Source organism: Cryptomeria japonica, chromosome 7 (genome assembly GCF_030272615.1).
Source record: "Cryptomeria japonica chromosome 7, Sugi_1.0, whole genome shotgun sequence".
In the NCBI taxonomy this organism is placed as follows: Eukaryota; Viridiplantae; Streptophyta; class Pinopsida; order Cupressales; family Cupressaceae; genus Cryptomeria; species Cryptomeria japonica.
Genome location: NC_081411.1, coordinates 598,512,656 through 598,528,438, shown reverse-complemented (window position 1 = coordinate 598,528,438; position 15,783 = coordinate 598,512,656). Strand labels below are relative to the sequence as shown.

The window sequence follows — 15,783 nt, the reverse complement described above, 5'->3', positions numbered from 1 at the left end:
ATAAGCTCTTTGTGGTATGATGTGATTTGCTGGAATCACAAGGGGACTTACATTTGATGCCTGAACTTCTGATTTGCTTTGAATATTGCTAGAACACAAGATTTTCACTAGCTTAGATTTGAAAAAAGGAAAAAAGATGAGGGCGAGGAAAGGATCTAATCCTAACACTAAGAATGTAAGAGCAATGAATGATCTTTGATGAAATTCTAACTAAGTCTTGTTTTGACATCATAAGAACATCTCCACAAGGTTAGTGCGATCTTCGAAGGAAAGCTTTATGATGTTCAAATCATCACTGCAGGCATAGACACCATCACGCTGATGCATATCAATGAAGAAGCGATAATTGAAGTTAGGCTTAAGCTAAACGATTCCAGTTGACTACGCAAGGCAAGTCTGCAATCAACAAACTGCTAGTAGTATGGATATACAAATTTCACCATCAATCAAGCACATTTCTTCCACTCATCTAATAACATGAAATCAAATATGAGAAGTATAAAGACCATGCAAATTGTCGAATCGACCCATAAATTTCACCATTTCTTCAATGAAGTTACAAGTCTTTTACAACAACATCTTGGCAACAATCTTTGCCTTCTCTCTCTACTCTAATTGCTATTCTATCTTATTACTTATCTATCTCTTATCTATCTAATGCTTCCAACTATTTTCTAACTCCTAATTTATTGCCTTTACAAAATGAAATGCCAGGGCTTATATAGTGCCCTCAATACAATTCGATGGCTTAGATCAATTCAAGATCAATGGCCAAGATTCAACAATGAAAACCCTAATTAGGCTTTGTTACAACCATTACATAACATTTAATGCTTGACCAATGATAAAATTGTATTGCTTGGACACATGTCCTCTCTAGAAAATTCCACCAATGAATAGCCGGGGTAGGTACATCGGAGTTTGTGCCACCTTCCATGAGTTAGGTACATTGAATCTGGACATGCTGAGGTGGACCACACTGACTGGAGAAGTGATGACTAGGATGCCACCTCGTCTGACACTTGTAACTTGGTAAATATTCAACTTGGTGTTGTTGAGAAGCTAGCTTTAATTAATTCATCTGGAACTATCTGCTTCTTCAACAAACCCTTGTTCTAACTTCTTCTGTCCTTGATGTGCAGGATGATGATGTACCTCGCCTTGTAATACTGGATTGGAGAAGGTCGCCCTTGATGACGTTAGTCCAAAGAAGGCCGTCCTTGTCGATGCTAGGCTGGAGGAGGTCGCCCTTGTCCTTGCTTGACCGTCCTTGATCTGGCTTGATTTTCCTTGAGGAGAGTCTTCCGACTCATTAGTTCTTTCGAGCTTGGGAGTCGCCATCTTGGTACCTACACAACATTTCAAAATTAGTAATATATCTTTGAAAAAATTAAACTTTAAAAGGAAGATTCAAGATTTTAATTAGAAAACTTCATGATAAATCTTGAGTTATCATTTCCTAATTTAGGATTTTCAAAGCAAAATTTAAATCTTCAAAAATGGTCCCAAGGTGATTACGCCATACCTCCACTTGGGAATTAATTCTAAAAAATGATGCAAAAATAGGAGAATTCGCTAGGCAAAATGTAGATCAAGACTCCCTTTAGCAAAATGCGCCCCCTTTAGCTTGGAAAAGAACTCCATCTTCCACTAGCTTCTTCAAGATCTGGAAATTCGCCTTCAAATACCTTCAAAACATCTGGAATTTATCCTCCAATCTAGCAAGAAATACGCCTCTCCAATAGCCTTCAAGATGAATTTCGCCCTTCTTAGTCTCCACTCTTGGTAGAAATTCGCTCCTCAAATTGCTCTTCCAAATCGCACTTGAAATGATGAGTGAATGATTTGAATAATGAAAAACATGCCTCAAATATATAGAGCGCTCACCATTTTATTTCCATGGGCCGACTTGGAAAAATAGGCCAAAAGATAAATAAAAATTAATAAAAGAAGAGGCCGACTTGATAAAAACATTAAATAATACCCCAAGCGCTCCAATTTTATTTTATTTTTTTAAAATAATAATAATTAATTTTAAATGCCTTTATAATTAAAAAATTCGATTTTTTTAGGCTCAAAATTAATTATTAAATACCATGCGCTTTTATTAAATGCCAAAAATATTTCAAGGTTTTATCGAATCTGGCATTTAATGTAATTTGAAGGATATTTGGCGCCCAATCATGAAAAATAATGGCTATTAACAAGATCGCTCTGGTCCCTTGGTGAGGGACAGGAGCGATCTCATTCTAGACCTCACACTTCTTGTTTTTTACGTCCAAGACCTCATTTTTGACGTCCAAGATGGCATTTTTACTTAGAATTTCGAGTTCAATTTATTCGATCTTTGAAATGAGTGCACTTTAAAGCATTTTCACCCTGGTCCCTTGGTGAGGGACAGGAGCTATTTTGCAAATCCAAGCTTATCCGTCCTTTGTTAGCCTTCCAAATTATATTCAATGGATAAATCATGTTTTCCTTGGTCTCTTCAAATCATAAAATTGTCTTGATCCTGCAAGAACAGTGCAAATTTGAAATTCAAGCTCCGGTCCTTCAGTGAGGGACGGGAGCACTTTTGCAATTACAAGCCAATTCGTCCTTTGCTAGCTTCGAAAATTATCTTCAACGGATCGATTGCGTCTTCCTTCACCCACCTCAAACGTAAAACTTGTTTTTCTCTTGCCCGAATCTTGTCTTGAGGGAAAATCGCTCTGGTCCCTTGGAGAGGGACAGGAGCGCCCTAGCCAGTCACCTTGGTCCCTTGGAGAGGGACAGGGGCGAACTTGTTACTTAGGCCGATTTTCTTCATTGTGGCGTACTTAAGTTATATTCAACGGGCAAAACATACTTCCCTTGACCTCCTCAAATCGCGAAACCACTTAAATCTTGCAAGGATAATGCGAAATTGGAATTCAAGCTCCGGTCCTTCAGTGAGGGACAGGAGCGATTTTTGCTCTCAGGGCCAAATCTTTTTACTTTTCACTTCAAATTTCCTTCGCTGAGGAAAATATCATCTCTTTACACGCCATGAATAAAAGTTCGAGTCCAAACAAGGTCTAAAAATGTGTATATGAATAAAATCGCTCTGGTCCCTTGGTGAGGGACAGGAGCGAATTTACCTTTCTAGACAAATACTCCATCATTTCATCATCCTTAATCAAGTCTGGATGCTCTATCACGTTCATTTTGTCCTCCATCATGCCTTTGATGTCTCAATTTGTCCAAACAAGGTCAGGAATGACTCCACTAAGCTTTTTCGCTCTGGACCCTTGGTGAGGGACATGAGCGATTCGCCTTGGACCCTTGGAGAGGGACAGGAGCGTTTTTCGCTCTGGATCCTCAGTGAAGGTCAGGAGCAAAATTTGACTTTTCGAACTCTCTATCAGGACAATTTTAATGGAATATAACATTTAAGTATAAGAAAGAAGAAAGATACTTTAAGTTATATTCCATATATACTTTCAGGATGTTTGAGAGTGGTTTCAAACCTCCAGGAGTTATATTGCAAAATCTAGTTTTTTGAGGTTTTTCAGTTTCCAAACTTAGTCAAATTCAGGATCAGGACATTCCAGACTTAGCCAAATTTCAGGATTAGGACTTTCAAACTTAGCCAAATTTCAGGATCAAGACTTTTAAACTTAGCCCAAATTTCAGGACATTCCAGACTTAGCCAAATTTCAGAATCAAGACATCACTCAAGCCGGACTTGCTTATCCATGTGATCACCTGGGCGACGCTCAAAATGCAAAGGCTAGCTAACAAAACCCTAAAAGACAACAAAAAAAAAAAAAACCCTAAAAAGCAAAAAAGCAAGGGTCCCCATTTGCAATGGGGCGATGTGTGAAAACGTCACAACACAACCCACAGCAAAATGGGGTTGCAGAAAGAAAGAACACATCTATTGTCGAAGCTGCAAAAGCTCTGATTCATGACCAAGATCTATAGACTTTTCTAAGGGCAAAAGCTTCTAGAACAGTTGTGTATGTCCAGAATAGATGTCCTCATCGGATTCTACAAAATGACTCTAGAAGAAGCTTTTTTAGGGATCAAGCCTAATATCAGTCATTTGAGGATCTTTGGGTGTCCAGTATACGTTCATGTGCCTAAAGATAAGAGGAACAAGTTGGAACTTTCTAGCAAGAGAGGAATATTTGTGGGCTACAATGAAACCTCTAAAGCCTACAAAATCTACAGACCAGGTCAAAGGTATATAGAGGTTAGCAGAGATGTTACATTTGAGGAAGATGTTGCATTCAAAACATCCAAAGGTTCATGCATGGAGATGGATGATGAAGTCCATGAGAATCCTCAAGACATGGACACTAATCATGCTCCTGAGATTCACAGGGAGTCTACCAAACCTATTGCAGATGATGATCCAATTAAACCTTTGGATCCTACTAATGGGCCTAGAGATATTGTTGTGAACCGAAAGAGACTAGTTTGGGCAAGGAACACTATGCAAGAGGCAGATCGGTTTGCGGCTCCTAGAGGCACATTCAAAGAAAGTAAAAGACCACAGAGATTCCCTAGCTATGTTTCATTAATGTGTAATCTTATTGAGACTGAACCTTCCAGTGTTGAGGAAGCCTCAAAACAGCAAGTATGGAAAGATGCTATGGATGAAGAATATCAATCCATCCTTAAGAATGATGTTTGGGATATTGTGCCTAGACCAAAGGAAAAGTCAATTGTATCTTCCACGTGGCTATTCAAGATTAAGCATGCAGCTGATGGAAGCATTGAGAAATACAAGGCTAGATTTGTGGCTCGTGGTTTCTCTCAGAAAGAGGGAATAGAATATGAAGAAACATTTGCTCATGTTGCTCGCTATACTTCCATCAGGACCATCATTGCCATTGCAACAGCTAAAGGATTGAAGCTACACCAGATGGATGTAAAGACAGCGTTTCTCAATGGTGTGATTGAGGAAGAGGTCTACATTGAGCAACCTGAGTGTTTCGTGATTCATGGGAAAGAGTCTCATGTACACAAATTAAAGAAAGCTTTATATGGTCTTAAGCAGGCTCCTTGTGCATGGTATGAAAGAATTGATAGATACTTAGTAGGTTTGGGTTTCTGCAAGAATGATGCTGATCCGAATCTCTACTTCAAGGTATTCAATGGTGAAATGTTAATTTTGGTACTATATGTTGATGACCTATTTGTCACTGGGGAAGATCATCTCATCCTTAGATGCAAGGAGCTGACTTCTGAATTTGAGATGAAGGACCTAGGACTCATGCATTTCTTTCTAGGTTTGGAAGTATGGCAAAGGCCAAAGGAAATTGATCTGAGTCAAGGGAAATATACCATTGATATCTTGAAGAGGTTTGGAATGTTAGATTGCAAGTGTATGTCTACACCTATGGAAACTAACTTGAAGAAATTAAGTGAATCTGTAGCTAGTTCAGATCTTGTGGATCCTACTATGTAAAGACAGTTGATCAGATCTTTGATGTATCTAGTTAACACTAGACCAGATATTTGATATGCAGTGAGTGCACTTAGTCAGTTCATGTGTGAACCAAGACAGATACATCTAGTTGCAGCCAAGCATATCTTGAGATACTTGCATGGCACAGCTGGATATGGCTTAAAATATTCTTCCAGTGTGGACTTAAATCTAGAAGGCTATTTTGATTCTAATTGTGCAGGGAGTGTTACTGATCAAAAGAGCACCTTCGGTTGTTGTTTCAGTTTGGGATCTACTATGATTTCCTGGTGTAGCAGGAAGTAGTCTAATCCAATGTTCTACGACAGAACAAAACTTGTTGAGGTCCAATACCACTACATCAGAGATATGGTACAGAGGAAAGTTGTTCAGTTGAGATACATTTGTACTGAGGAGCAAACGGCTGATATTCTCACCAAGCCTCTTGCCAAAGTGAAGTTTGTGCATTTTCGAGACAAGCTTGGAGTTGTGGAGAATGAAGCCCTTGCTAAGAGGGAGTCTCAGCATCAGTGATCTCTTGAGATGTACTTTAATGCATTCTTCTCTACGAGAGAAGTTTGAGGTGCAAGCCCTTGTTAATGCATTCTTCTCTACAAGAGAAGTTTGAGGTGAAAGCCCTTGTTCCACCCTCTGGAAGTAGCCATGGTGGATGTCATGGGAGAAATTTCATGACCTAGCACTTGTGTTTATTCACCCTCTGGGAGTAGCTATGGTGAACGTCATGTTGAGATGACGACCATGATGGGCACTTGCGTTTATTTGTTTTTCCATCCATGGGAGTAGCCATGATGGCCCACCCTCTGGGAGTAGCCATGGTGGATGTCACACTGTGACTCAGAAGGATTCCTCCCTAGCTAAGAGGGAATGTTGATGTTGTAGCTATGGTCGGATCCTTCTATGGGCCGGCATAGCTTACTTAATTGTCTAATTGGCCTAATCGGCATTAGACAATTATAGGTCCAAGTTATGATCTATTATATTCTTCAATGTAATAAATTGTCTTTGTAACTTGTACTTCATATAGGGCCGACCCTGTATGTCCACCACATTGGATTATTATGTTATTTGTAAATTGTATTATTGTCTTAAGGAGCCAACCTCTTGTGAAGAGGTGTCTCTTCTCCATATATATATGAAGTGCAAGAATCATTCCAAACACATCATCAGCGAATTTCATCTCTCACCAGCAGAGCGAATATAAATTCATTCATTCACTCAGTCATCCAGCGAATAACTACAGCAGAGTATATTTAGATCAGCGAACTATATCTCCTGAGCAGCGAATTCATTACCAGATCTGCGAATCTCTTTCTAGGGCAGCGAATTCAGTCCTTGTGCTGCAATTTCACTTCTTGGGGCAGCGAGCTCATTCCTTGGTCTGCACATTCACACCTTGGCTAGCGAATACTCTTCCTTGTTCAGCGAATCAAGCATATTGCAGATCAGTTTGTTATACTGTTTGTATATCAGATTTGATGCCCTAATTCGGATTCATTTGCTGCTGTTCATACTGCTTCAAGAGTTGAAGCAAATTTGTAAAGACACACATTGATCTTGTCTAATATAATTTGAGATCTGTTGCTGGGTTTTTCACCATCAGGAGGAAGGTTTTTCCCAGGGTTTTTTGGTGTTCTTACTGTTCACTGTGTTAATTTATTTATATGCTATCAATCTGATCTAAAATTAACACTGGGAAGATAGGTGCACCTCTATCTCCTAGTGCACACTTGGAAATAAACCTATTGAAAATTTCACAATCCTTTACTTATGACGTGCACTCAAACCCCTAAAACATGGCTAACGGAACTAGAGTACAGCAATAGGAAGGGTTGGGTGGGCCCTACAAGGCGAGTACCTCTATCAAATTCATAGACGAGAACCAGTTCAAATGGAATGGGGAGGAACATGAAACACCCTTATCTAGCTCACTTATAGATTAGATAGCAAGATTTTCGTTATCACCGCAAGATTTTCTTTTTCACCATCAAGCCCACCCTCTTTATATATATTAGCACAGTCGATATCAATTTCTTTATATCCCAGAAGGGCACAGATCGGTCTGTTTCCCCGCTTCCTGTGAGCCTCACATTTCTATCAACGCCGAGGGGAGAAGACTCATTCATTCCATGGGCTCATTCTACGGGATGACCAGGTGCATGAGCCCCCAAAACAAATGAAATGATCCCTACACAGTCATCCAAATCTTTATGAGTTGCACCAATCCTTTACTAACATACCTTTGTTTGTTATTTGAAAAGAACTTTGACCTAATTCTTCCTCAACAACATGCCTATCTGAACATCGATCTCAAATTCTCTTTGTATAAGTGTGCACCTAACAATTAAAAAAAAAATGTTTTTAAAACAAGAAGCAGGTTCTTTATAGTGGCGTGAGCTTGTTGCCTAGAGCATGTCAAGAATCTGAGACAACTTATTCAAAAATTCTCCACCTTTAGTGAAGTGTGCACTTCCTCTTGGATACCTGCTTGATGAAGTCTGCCTTTGTACAGGTGCATTGTTTAGCCCACAATGCATGCCTAAATGACACAGAAAAATTTAAGTTCATTATATGGCCCTTTGGTGAGGTACTTGGGACAGCCCTGTGCACTTGTGTATGTCACTTGTCTTCCTTGATAAAGCATTTTCCTCTATGTTTAAAGTTGAAACTTGTTTCCATTATAGTGTGTGCTTTTATCTTCATACGCACCTCTCAATATTGTTTCAATATTTGCCTTGATGTGCATGCCAAAATCTCTGTGTGCATCTATCTTATGACTTAACCAACTTTCAAATTTGAGAGCCTCTTTTCTTCCATCAAGATGGATGTCTTCGATAACCTCATTCCATGACACTGCAAATATGGTAAAGGACAAAAAGGTGATGACATTATGTATACTGCACAAGATTTGATCATTTATTTGTGAAACCAAACAGACTTCAGTTTTAGAAATAGATACTTTACATAACACGAAAGTTGTGTTGCGTACAATGCACTGCATATAATGAAACAGTTAATTAGTTGAGATCTTCAAAAGCACCTCTCAATATTCTTGTGGAAATCACTTGAAATTCATTTACATCAAGGCCTTCAAACTTTCAAGACAATTTTCCTAATAGTCAATTTTTCTAATTACATGTTTCTAATGGTCAATCTCATCCTGATTTGCTTGGTTTCACCATGTGCCTACAAGACAATTTCACTCCAAACTTTCAAGCAGTGAGAAAGTCACCTGGTTCTGCTGATCTGCATTTGTTTCAACATATTTATAACTTTTCAGCCTCCACCGGTCTTTTCCATTTTCTTACACTATTACGTAGCTAGCTAGCAATACCATTAAATAATTTAAGCATAATAACAAATTTTAACACCTTAAACTGTACATAGGAAAAAAATAGCATTTTTGTATATAAATAATAGCTTCAATCAGCATTAAATTTCATGCAAATTGAATTCAATGCTTTTGAAACATGTTTAAACACCTAACTCTTAACATTTTTGGAAAGAAAATAGGTTCTTACAGTGCTGAGAAAAGATAAAGAATTCTCACCTAAAACCCCAAAATAGCACAACCTTGCTCAATTCTGTGAAAGGCAATGGCATGAGTGAATTTGCTTTGAAATGACAAAAAACCATGGATTTTTAGTATATTTACTATTTTCCACATATTTTTGGCCACTATACCTGCAATCTAGGTCTGGAAATTCTGCTTTGCAGTCTCACGGGGTACTCACTAGCATTTGAGTTGAGTTTGTGTCACAAATTCACTGGAATGCATTTCCTTCAAGTCGCAAGTTCAAGCACAAATAACCTATTTCCAGAATTACTCACAGGTACTTGCCAAGTCTGCGAGTTCTAAAACTATGAGATCAATTGAGTAAACACCACATGATTTTGGAGTATCACTAATAAGAGTGACTCATCACCGGTTAGCCTTCAAGCTGGTCATCTTTGATCGGAGCATGGCTACACCAATGATTGGGAGTGCAGAATCACCATTTTAGGAGATGGCTCTGAATAGCACTCAAAACGTTATTACATTGGAGAGTGAAAGTATCTGAGAATGCATCACCTATTTTTATTGTTGCATTGGATTAAGCAATGCAATCATTTGAGTAACTGAATCATGGCTGTGCTAGGAGCTAAAGCAATCAAATTTAAGGATCTACACTTTTTTTTGCCAGACCCAGTTTTCTTCAGTGTCAACATGTGCCTTCATTGGTTCAAGAGCTTTTGGTTATAGGGCTCTAACCAGTACACAAATGTATTAGTGTACAATTGTGCACATCTATTTCTTGTTGATGGGGTTACTCGGTTGATATGTACCTGAGTTATCTAGATTCTAACCAGTACACATATGTATTAGTGTACAATTGTGCACATGTATTTCTTGCTTGTGGGGTTACTCAGCTGATATGTACCTGATTTATCCAGATTATTTGCTCTCTTTGGCACGTGATGGGAGTGAAATGGATCCATTGGCGAGATTCATCCTTTTTGTGGCTTGATTTAAAACTTCATATTAGAAGGGAGTTTGTTGGATATGCTTTCGTATTTACCTTGTTCCATATTCATACTCTTAAGATGTCTATGTCTCATTGATTTGCTAATAACAACTGATTAATTAAGGCAGTGGTCATCCCTGGTGATTGAGGGAGTTATATTGTGCCTTGTCTTTTATCTACTCTTTTATTGTACATTAATTTTATTGCAGGAATGAAGGAATGAATTAATATGCCACTGGTTTTTATAGTCTTATGTGTGTTTGCAATGGCTCTTATGCATTTCTTTATTTTATTCCTCATAATCCTATGAGCATAGATGGTGAATCTATTCCCAACATCTTAAATCTGGATAATTGAATTCCATTTACACTTTTGCCCCACCATGTCAATGCTGTGTAAATAGAATGCTACAATTGTTAGAAGCCCTCGGCAGTTATCAAAAGTGGTTTGCGAATAAAAAGTATAATTTAATAACAAAGCATTTCTTGGTTTTGTATGCAGGCTACTGATCAGAGGTTGGGTGTAATGTCCCCATTTTTTTCTAGCCTTTTGGCTAAATGGAGGAATAAGGAGAAATTAATTAAATTAATTTCTTATAAAGTCATTAAAATAAATTAAAAATCAAAAAGTGACTTTATATTTAATCAATTTAATTAAATAGTGACTAAAAATAAAATATTAAATCATAAAGTCACTAAAATAAAATAATATTACGGAAGAGCTAGCTGGTTGTTTGGTTGCTTCCTTTAGGAAAGGGAAGGGAAAGCGGGTGGGGGGGGGGCTGAAAGGAATTGATCGTGATTTTGAACATTTTTTGTAAATGGAATCTTCTAGAAGCTTCTGGATATGGGAGTAAAAAAGTATAAAGAGAGATCAAGAGGAAGCTTCAAGGCAGATTGGTGAATTGATATTTGAGTTGATTGGTTTTGTAGAACCGAGAGGTGTCTGCAGACTTGGGTCCTTGGGAACGAGAACTCCCATTGATCGCATAACTGAGAGAGTGAAAGATCTCTCGAGGGGTTGCAGTGAGGAGGTGATACTTCAGTTACCTCGATTGTGCTTCAGTGGTGGCCAAAAGGCCAACTTATTGGGTTTGGATTTGAGAAAGATTTGGAGACCTTTGGAGGATATAGAACCTCATTGTTAAGCAGATAATTATACCTACTTTATATCTGAAGTCAACCACAGCAGTATTCAGTCTTATATCAGCTTCGGAAAAACTACGATTTGGTTCTTCCTTCATCAACAAGCATTGCACCATACCTTGGTGATCAGCGAATTCATTAGCAAAGGAGGGCGATGCCTTCTGTGATATTTTGAAGGAGCTTTTGTAAGGAGATCAGCAGCAAATAAAATCTGAAGAAAATCGTGCCAGATCAGCAGCCCCTTCGATTTTGCTCATCACACATCATTAATGCATTGAAAGTTCATTTTGAGGCTAGCGATTTGATTAAGGGAGTAAGGCGATTCATTTAGTGGCTATTTGGAGGAGGTTTGATAGGGGAATCGGCCACCAATCAATGTATATCAGAAATTCGGATCAGACTGTCGTCACCTTCGATTTTGGCTTCTAGTGCATGCAAGGGACTCCTAAACCACACAATAAAGAGGCCAATCTTATCTAGCATATAAAGCGATCATTTTGATGAAGATTCTTGGTGATTTGGGCTACCATTTATCAGTGATCTCAGTCCAAGACTTCAGCAGCAGGGGTGGCATCAAAGGGTGATCAGTTTGTCACAATCAAGTGCCTAGGCTTGTGGATATTGGTTCCTTCTTTGAGGCGATTTGTTACCAGGTTTTTTAATCCTCTTTTAATGTCCTAGTTCTTGGTTATGTGTTGTATCCATGGCTGTCCATTGTACTCATACTTGCTGTTAATTATTAAGATGATAGCTGAGGTCATGATTATCATTGACTCATTGTAATAAGTCCCTTGATCCGAATAAGGAAGATAGAAGCTTGCATTGGTCCATATTTTATTGTATCAATTATCTGAGGACGCATACCAAGTGTTTGTTAAAATGTCAGTTGACTGAAAATGTTATCTATGTGTCTAATTTGGTATTGAACTCTCAAGTAGTTGTGTAAGTATCTTAGACTTGTCTTCCAAACATTAACAGAACACTTATAATTGTTCTTAGTAGCTGTTAACTCCTTGCTCCAAATCTGAGACAAACATATCAGCTGCACATATAAGACCAATTTGGAAAATTTGGGCAAAGATATTCTTTATTTTCAATCATCCATTGGACAGGGGATATTCCATTGGGACCTTGTGCCATGTTTACAATTTTGAAAACATTATATCCTCGTGAAGTTGCCTGCAAGACAGACCAGGAGTCCCCAAGATATCAGAAGGTATCCCCCTCCAGATACATCACAAATATGAACTTCATAAATAAATTCAAAACTGCCAGTTTTTTGGTCCATGAGGTAATGACCTGCTAGTAGAATGACAGTCCTTTAGGGGAACCCAATTTCAATTCTCTCCAAGGGATGCATATAATGAAATTTATGATGAGAGAAGTTAGGCATCCTCAGAAGTTATCAAAAGTGGTTGGCTATTAATAATAACAAAACTAATTTTTTTGTTTTGCAAGTAGACTACCAATCAGGGATGGGGACCTTGTGCCATGTTTACAATTCGGAAAAATTCATATCCTTACAAAGTTACCTGTAAGATAGACCATGAGTCACTAAGATACCAGAAGATATCCCCCCCAGATATTGGGGATCATCTTCAACCCCATCTCTTGTACCAGAGACATGTCCCCTCTGCCAGAGATCTGTACCAAGGGCAGAGAGAGCAGCTCCTCTAACTACGTCTTAATAATATCTCAATAGACTTAAGTTATATTGTCCATAACTCAACTTTAGCATGTTTGATTTACAATGGTTTCTTGAATCTAAAAGAAAAGATATTACTTGCTTGTAATCTTACATCATGGTTCATTGTGCCATTTAGAGTCATGTTATTTTTGACCTATTCAAGAGATTTATAGCACTGAATTGTATGTGACTAATCAAGCATATAGTCAACTAAAACTTACCTCTTCCCAAGACTTTCCAGAGGCTTCTAGTACAGCAGCATTGGTTGTTTTAAGTTCAACGGGAACCCCAGAGAACACTGAGGCTGCTTCCTCCCAGCCTCTATTATGCCCCATGCACCTGTGAAAATAGATTTCTAATTATTTGTGGATGAATAAATTTGGTCATTAAAATAGAGCTGTATATCCCTAAATAATAGCATTTAAAAACTAAAATAAGAAACATACAACTATAATTAGCACCAAGGATCTAAAATCCTCAAACCTACAAGCTTAGACCTTCTAGTTGGTCAATGAAACCCTAAAGAGCTTCTAGTTTATCTTCCTGATAGGATTTAGCCAAATAAAAGAATTGTCAACCTCCTCTCCATAGTCATCTACTTGCAATAAAATCAAAATCAAAGCACTGCACAGAACATGCTTTTGCAAAGATAGATATTGAGAAGAAACTACAACATAGAAGGATCTTGTTTCCCTTTCCTTAGTGGACAACTCAAACTCCTTTTAATACCGATTAATGTCATGAACCGCACCCAGCACCACGAATTCAGCTATTAATAATATAAATATTAGTATTTAATGTAAAAATCAATTTGACTATAATATACAGTTGTTAATGCCCTAATCTGATTAAATATCTAATACGTGTAATGCTTGGTCTTAATACTAATGACAAAATAGTGGGATCTTAACTAGTACCGATTCATTAAGAAACGGGTAATACAAAGGTCACACCCTTTTGCAGGAACGCCCTCTTAAAAGAGACATGACTCTCCTAATCTGCCCTTGCATCAAAGGTATATAGGATCGGGCTGGCAGACTTAAAGAGGGATTGGGGATTACACAGTATTACACAGGCAGAAGGAATACAGAAATGCAAGGCGTGTGAAAAGAGAGGCACACAGGCATTTCAGACGGATTTAAAAGGCAGAATATCTGGTATGTTAACTTGCACGTGTAAATTCTGTAATTATATCACAACTAATTCTGCACAATACGACATGCATAACATCCCTACATTTGAAATATACATACCCTTGAATATTCAGTTTGTGAATATACTTGAAGGCTGGAAATTCCATGTAGGTTGACACGTTCAATTCTGGTGAACTGTTCATAAGTATGATCTAAGGTAATGGGTTACAGTAAGGAGAACGGTGCCGGGGTCACCTTTAAAGGCACGCCACTTCATGATTGAGGACCGGGGAGTCCCATGAAGCCAAAGGAGCATAGGGGATGCTGCCTTTGGGCCTGTAAAGGAGGGGCTTCCTGGGCACCTTGCTGTAATAGACCGTACATCTTCTGTCATACTGACTGAATCTGTAACCCTGGATTGTGGGACAGGTATGGCACGTGGAGGAGAACAGTGATAGGGCGCCACGCTAGGTAGGACACCTCATTGATGGCATGGGCCACTTGAGGTCAAGGGGGTTAAGCCGCCCTTGAGCCTAGGGTGAGGGGCTTCTTGGGCACCACACTTAGCTATCCTACCCCACATTCCGTTCCTATGATTAGGCTCCTGAAAATAAGTTCATACTGTACATTAGTAGGATTTTAGGATCTGTTATAATCACATATCTTATAAATTTATATCTCCTAACTTGTCTGCAGGACTTCACTTCGGCATATCAGGTATTCCTTTATCTTCCTCTGTTTTGCTTAAGCATCCAGTTGTAGGAACACTATATATTGGCAGATTCTTCAGGATTTATAGGCCCTCAAATTGCAATTACCATAACAATCTGTGACATATCTATTTTCAGCTAATTTAAATACAAGTTTATAAGACAGAGACATACAATACAAATTGAATCTGTTATTACTGTTTCGGTTATATTTAAAATAAACTTGAGTTATTAATTAATGAGGTATTGAACTGATATATCAGCACAGTGGACTTAATTGGGGAATCCCAGCAAGGGACATTACAATTAACCAATTCCAATGTCATCATACTGTAATTAACCATTTTTTACAGACAATAAAAATTATTTAAGGCTCACTCTATGTATCGAGGTGAATTATTGTTGGCTATCATAAAACATTGTTTTCTCTTTTTCTTTAAACAAACAGGATGTGTTTATCATGATCTGTTCTAATATTTTAAGCACAGTGCACAACTGCTACTATGGTATCTAAAATAATGTTTGTCATGCAAGATAGGCCTATTTATTTTGAAATGATTGCTCTCTGTAGCAAAGTTTAGATTCATGTTCCCAAGGAACAATGTGACTAAATACTAATTTCATAATTTGTTCAGAAAAGATTATTTTAGATTCCCTTTAGAAGACATTTCCTTTTTATCAAGATCATATTATAAACCATTAGCTTTCCCTAAGAAAGCTCAGACTTTTGTATAGATAAAGGTTATAGCTCCTACTTCAAATGGAACCAGCAGTACAAAAGTTATATAAATGCTGAATATCCTCAATGTAATACCATAATCAATATCATCTATGAATATTACTATGGAAATCAACTATTACATAGCCAATTTAGCTAGGTTTCCCCCAGTAAAAAAGTTTCAAGCTATCAATTCCACAAATAGCTATAGTCAAAGAGGCCAAATATTTACTAGACAAAAGGATTACCTAACACATTCTTTTATGTTCAATGTTCCTGGATGCAAATATTATCAGCTATTGCTCATTTATCTCTAGCAGTGTTCACTGACATCCACGCCAGTTTGCAACAAGTACTAAATGTGAATGTTTTGAGTCAGTAACTTGAATGTGTTTGATACTGAAAGGTTGCTGGCCTACAAAGGAAGAAATTC

At 38.0% G+C, this 15,783-nt stretch overlaps 1 protein-coding gene across 7 annotated transcripts in view; it reads right to left on the bottom strand.

The window, feature by feature from the left end:
• The window catches only part of LOC131079306 (uncharacterized protein At3g52155, chloroplastic), a 110,427-nt gene that overhangs the window by 33,643 nt on the left and 61,001 nt on the right, over positions 1–15,783 (bottom strand). For 5 of the 7 annotated variants that reach the window (XR_009113952.2, XM_058017215.2, XM_058017217.2 and 2 more), the window contains exon 4: positions 13,011–13,128. Coding sequence is in view for 6 of the 7 variants with exons in the window: in XM_058017215.2 (XP_057873198.1) it covers positions 13,011–13,128 (118 nt within the window). In the remaining variant the exon portion in view is untranslated. Of the gene's footprint in view, positions 1–8,494; positions 8,699–11,900; positions 12,282–13,010; positions 13,129–15,783 lie in introns of those variants that run through there. The other 2 variants (XM_058017221.2, XM_058017216.2) reach the window with 2 other exon arrangements.